The 5990-nt window shown below is 35.4% G+C and overlaps 1 protein-coding gene across 1 annotated transcript in view; it reads left to right on the forward strand.

The window, feature by feature from the left end:
- The first annotated feature begins 1003 nt into the window (after positions 1 to 1003).
- The window catches only part of LOC122260715 (DNA-binding protein Ets97D), an 11733-nt gene continuing 6746 nt past the window's right edge, over positions 1004 to 5990 (forward strand). The window contains exons 1-10 of the mRNA XM_086552366.1: positions 1004 to 1188; positions 1437 to 1630; positions 1870 to 1897; positions 2098 to 2311; positions 3202 to 3206; positions 3347 to 3394; positions 4427 to 4487; positions 4796 to 4860; positions 5144 to 5208; positions 5301 to 5452. Of these exons, the coding sequence (XP_086408492.1) occupies positions 1015 to 1188; positions 1437 to 1630; positions 1870 to 1897; positions 2098 to 2311; positions 3202 to 3206; positions 3347 to 3394; positions 4427 to 4487; positions 4796 to 4860; positions 5144 to 5208; positions 5301 to 5452 (1006 nt within the window). The 5' untranslated portion in view covers positions 1004 to 1014. The remainder of the gene's footprint in view (positions 1189 to 1436; positions 1631 to 1869; positions 1898 to 2097; positions 2312 to 3201; positions 3207 to 3346; positions 3395 to 4426; positions 4488 to 4795; positions 4861 to 5143; positions 5209 to 5300; positions 5453 to 5990) is intronic.

Raw genomic sequence — 5990 nt, forward strand, 5'->3', positions numbered from 1 at the left:
TATTTTATCAACCTATCTGGATTGTATGCTAAGTTTTATGGACGACCTCCACGTCTGAATGACTTAGATATAAATAGGTTGAGTAAACTAATTTTATTTATAAAAAATTATCCAATAAGTTCTGATTGGGAATGGTTCAGATCAGGACTACATGAAGTGGCACCATGGCCTCAGCTTTTCATGTTCCAGCAAAGACTCACAGACCACCACTTATGTTCAGTTTAGGTAAACCTTTATATGATGATAAATTAAAGACTACAGGCATTATTTTGATAGCATATCTTGGTGTAGTTAGGTTACTTGTCTCTCGTGTTGGGAGTGTGAGAGCAGGCTTTAGGGTAGTACCCATTCTCCTTACCTAACTATGTAACTTACTACTGAGTGTCATATCCTAGTCACCTTCTTACAAATTGATTTTATACTAACAGCTGAGCCTTTCGCTCTCTTAAACAAACGAGCATTATTGCCTGTTATTTTTCTCGTATCTCATTCCCGTTCAACACACACGTGCCTATCTTGGGACAACTTAACCTCTTAGTACAATACGCTATCAGATGACCTCAAATCTGCGCAAATCAAAACTGTTGGATAATAAAGTTCATGCTGCCTTCTTTCCATTATCAAGATTTCTGCATCCTGAATCACAGTGTCATTCATAAGCCTTCAGTTTTGCCGCCCTTTGTAAGTATGCATTAAGGGCTTTTACTCCACTCTGCCTTCCAATCTTTGACTTTTTTTTTTGAGCCCCAAAAGCTATAAGAGGAGCTCCAGCGCATATCTGCGCGCTAAAGACTGATGCACCGAGTGTTCTAGGGAGAGTGCTCTTGGTAGCATACTGTAACCAAAGAACACGCAGCATTGTCATCAAGAATAATGTCTGATGTTTTTCATATTTTCACAAACTTCTTTTTCCCTCCACTGTACTAGCTTGGGATATAAAACATCAGCTATTAAATGTAGAACTGATTTATTTGTTACACAAAACTACCTATTCCTGAATTCCACCACTTGCACATGAGAGATATTGGTAGTGCTGATTTTATGGAAGTCTTTGTTAGTGTTTACCTGTCATCAAATTTAGTTTTGAAGCCAAAGGGCTGGTTTCAGCCTCATTTATATACACAGTATTCAAGTCCTTACTGGGTGTCTCAGGGTATCCAGACCTTGTTGTTACTAAATCAGGTTGGGGTAAGTTCTTTAAGATTACTTGCTGTAAAATTGCTACTTGTAGGAGTTCTTGGCCCGGTAGTCATAATCTAATTCTTAAGGTTACATACTCTACATATAAATGTGAAAAAGCATCTCGTTAGTTTTCCATGTGGTCCTGAACCATTCGTGGGTAGATGTGTAGATACAATCACCCGCTTGACAATCTGTTTCTTTTTTTGTGTACTGGCAGTGTCGTAATCGCGCACATCGTATTTTCTCTTTTCCAGTCTGATGCAATGGCAGGAGGAGAACTTTCAGGTATGGGGAGCTTAGAAGAAATACTAATGAGAGCTACTGAAAGTGAAATAACAGAGAATGATCATATACCTGAGAATTGTGGAGGGGAAGAAGGAGGAGAAACATCACTAGTCTTACAAGAGCAAAGGTATTATTTGTTCATTGTCAATGATGTACACGATAAGTAATTTCAGTTTTACAGTCTTTAAACTAATTTGAAAATTTTTGTCAATGAGTCAAGTAAAGTTTGTTGTGATTTATACATAAGGTTTCGTTTATTTGTTCACGCCAATAGGAACACAATAACAGAAATATAATGCCATTGAGTCCTGGACATAAGCTGAAATGCATGGGGATCACACTAGCCAGGCTCTGAGCCGCTGATCGCCATTGATGCACACTGGTCTCTCCAGACAACTGTTAATGTGGATCTGTTCTTTCAGAAAAGGAGGTAAAGATAATTCTTTGTTTGCATTTCTTCAGAATATTTGCCCGTTTACCTTCCTTTGCCAAAGATTTTGTTATTATGTTAAGGTGAATGAAAATATTGAATTGGGTTAGGCTTTTGAAAATGTTTTGCATTTAATGAGTGTCATTTGACGGTATTCTTCAAGTAATTTCAAAATAATTTTGGCCAATTTTATTTTTTAGCTGAGGGATGAACAAACTTTGCAAGAACAATGTGGCACAAGCACTGGCCTTGTGCAGATACAGTTTGTTGTGAAGAATGACAGTGCAGGCAGTCGTATCGACATTTTAGATGTTCTTAAGCCAAATGAAGGTATATTTATTGAAAATTATTTTCAGTATTTTTATTGTAAGCCACAATATTCCATACTGCCAGAAATGTGTGTAAGATACTTTTGCTTTTGAATTTCAAACTCTAGTTACCATATATCATGACTTAATAACAATTGGAATTCAACTGATGATGAATCTTAGGTAATTATAAATTTCAAATAAGAAAAAGTTTTGTTAATAGCAGGAAAATTTATATTTAACCCATTGGTAGCAGATGGCATGATTTGCTGTCAAGGCAGCATCGGTCGTAAACGTTGATGGCTGTGGGCCATACAACATAAACCCACCACATGACTGTATACATGATTTATAACTGCGACCAGTGGGTTAATAGTATATTACTAACCCATGAATGCTTGGAATCTATTAATTTTATGAAATGTGATATAATCATTAACCCATTGCGTATGGCTCCGTTGTCATAGACATACATGATCCTTGTAGGAGCTTTGCCTGACGACGGGGCACGAGTGACGCGTCATGACATACATGAGTGATCTTAGCAGAGGGAATCGTGGATCACTAGTGCTATTTTATTTGCTATGCGAAAACAAACAGGAATAGAGTGATGATGGCTAAAGCAGTCCATAATTACTATAATTTTTTTACAGTAATAATCGTGCTAAGCTTAACACTCCAAACACCTTAGATGGCACTACTTGTTTGCTGCTGCTCTAGGCGTTACCAGCTAGGAGAGAGAGCCTTGAATGGCCACTCATCCACTTGGCCTCTCGTAGCAAGGCACTGTCTCTAGTAGAGCGATGCTCACACACTAACTGTGTGCGTGCAACCCTTGCTCTAAGAAGTACCTAGGCTGCATGAAGGATGTGCAAGGCCAGTAACCAAGAGTAAGGAGGAAGGTGAGTCTCAATCAGAAACAACCCAAGTCTAACAATGTGCTCCTGGGTGGAGTCAATCTAGAGATCATCTTTTCACTGTGGCGCGCACTCGCAGTCCAAGTACAGGTTATATTCCTTCCCTACCTCTTCCTTGGTATCTGATTTATTGTAGTGGTTATATGTTTCGTATCGCCTGTTCATGCAGCACAAAAACTATCGGAATAAAATAATGTTGCCTTTTGTCCCTCGCCATAACACAGCAATACTTCTATCACATTGAGTATGAGCAGAAAGATAATGAGACTAAAGTATGGATAACTATACGTACAATTTTAGGCACGCAGCACTGTATAGAGCCTGTCATATGACTCATAATAAGTTGTCGTCTAAACTCAATAAAAACAAACACAAATAACTAAAAAAACAAAAAAGCCGCTCTGTAGTTGTACAATGAATGACTGAAAGAGATGTGGGTGTGCGTTGGAATGTATTCAACTTGATATTGCTTTCAATTCTCGGTTGTCTCTAAATAAAACCTATCCTGTGAGGCTGGGCAAGGCAATTTATCTCCGTCTGCAATGGGGGTTACCTATGGCATTGTAACCTAATGCTATACAGGTTTATTTTATATTTATATTTAGTAGTTGGCATTTGCTTCTTTCCTTAAGTGAAGATATTGAAGTGCCTTGAAGCTTTATTGAATTTTGATGTGTTAATGTATGAAAAAGGGAGTTTTTGGCAAGCCATAAACCAGAAGTCAAAGCCAGTTTTTTCATCAGATGATTTAGTTATAACCTGCCATGTATAAGATTACACAAGCTGAGACGAATTCCTTAGTTCCAGAGTGCAATTTCGTAGAGCGCAGACAACCAAATTCCATTGCACTTTTGCATGTACCATTATCAGATGTTCAAGAGTATTTGATTGTTACAATCCTCAAAGTTACAGAAGTGTTGACTCACAACAGAAAAAATGCCAAAGCTTCTTTCTGCTTTATGTTCAAAATCATTGCTAAGAATTAGGGCTGAAAACATAAGGCTTCGTATGGGCAAAGCTGGAGTCAGCTTCAGTCTCATGTTTGATATTAGTAACTTAATTCTACCATCAATATATACTATTAGCGCTCGCAAGATGCAGATTTTGCAAAAGAACACAAACTTGTTGCAGCAAGTATCAGCTCTGCATTGATCTCTGGTTGTTGAGTTTTTAATCTGTTGTTTTTTTTTATTAGCAGAGGTGAGCTAGGAATTCTTACATTGATTACTCCTTCTATTTAAAACTATGGCCAGCAAAGTAGCCAATCCAATTTTATTCCACAGTTTGCCCTTCTCGTCTCCCAGGTTGGTGTTGGACATTGCGTCAAGTCTTACTTGGATTCTAGTAGTGTTTTTTTGCCCCAAGGTTTGTTGTTTCTTATGAGTTAAGCTAACCAATACAGATGGAAGATGTGAATGCAATTTTGCGTTCCCCAACCAAAACCAGTAAAGGTTTGGTTTTTTTGTTAATAATGTAAGCTATTTCTGAACCGTATCGCGTATTGTGTTTAGAATTGTTTCTATGATTTTTTTTTTATTTTTTTTTTTTTTTTTTTTTCTTTTTTTTTTTTAAATAAACAGTAGGCGAAGGTTTATTGGGGGAAAAAATACAATCTGCAAAGTAACTCGTCTTCCACATAAGTTTAACCTAGCGTACATGTCTTACTACTGGAGCTGGAGTGACCACAGGCCAAAAAGTGCCCAACCCAAAAGACAACAAGTCCTTAGATGGTGATTTGGTGCTGTTCCTAGCATTTTTTCATTTTTCTTGTCCAAGCATTTTTTTTATAAAGAATTCAACGGTGGTTATCTGTAAGATCCCACAAAGTGAATGAGTATTGGATTTTTTTCTTTGTGTGTTTATAATTAATTATCATAGTACTTATTGAGTAATGTTATTTTAATGGTTGACTATAGAATTTACAAGCAAGAATTTGTACTCAGTAAATTGTTAAATTCAATTCACAATATTATACAAATATGATTATCTATGTAATGTTAGGTGTCTTTTTATACCTACAGATCCACTTGACTGGTCAGTGGCCCATGTCCGACAGTGGCTATCCTGGGCTTTGTCTCTCTGTCTGGTCAGTTTGGGACTTCCATCTTCATGATCTTGCTTCTGATTTTATAAATCCGTACATAGCAGCACCCTGGAGTTATAAATGGCAGAACCCAGCAGCAGACAGACAGAACAGATCAGAATTTTGTTTCAGAATTTTAGAATTTTGTTTCAGCTCACACAAAATGAATTTAGAAAGTTGGTGCCCAATGATCCTGGAGATGTGTTTTACATGCATTTTGAACTCTTGAGAAGAACAAATGTTGTTGGTATGTTGTTTATGTTGTTTGAATTCTTATGGTGCCATATATAGCTTATTCTGTTATTTTTCTTTTATAAATGAGTAATTACAATCCAGCTTATTGTCAGTCAAGAAACCCTTAATTATAAGTTGCTTGGATATATGACAAATTGATATGATAGTATGGACTAGTGTGTGGATGTTTGTCTTAGTTCTTTTTTGACTGCTGTGTTATACATATATATATATATATAATATATATATATATTCATATATATATATATATATATATATATATATAGCTATATATATATATATACACATATATGACTACGTATATATATATGTATACTAGTATATATATATATAATATAATATATGATATATATATATTATATATATATGTTGTTATGTGTTATATATATAATGTTATATATATATATATATATTATATATATATATATATATCTATATATATATAATATTATATACTATATATTATATATATATATGAATATAATAAACGAAGTGTTATATGTATATATATATATATATATATATATTCC

Source organism: Penaeus japonicus, unplaced genomic scaffold, assembly GCF_977035675.1.
Source record: "Penaeus japonicus unplaced genomic scaffold, GWHDUDI00000001_assembly GWHDUDI00000026, whole genome shotgun sequence".
Lineage (NCBI taxonomy): Eukaryota > Metazoa > Arthropoda > Malacostraca > Decapoda > Penaeidae > Penaeus > Penaeus japonicus.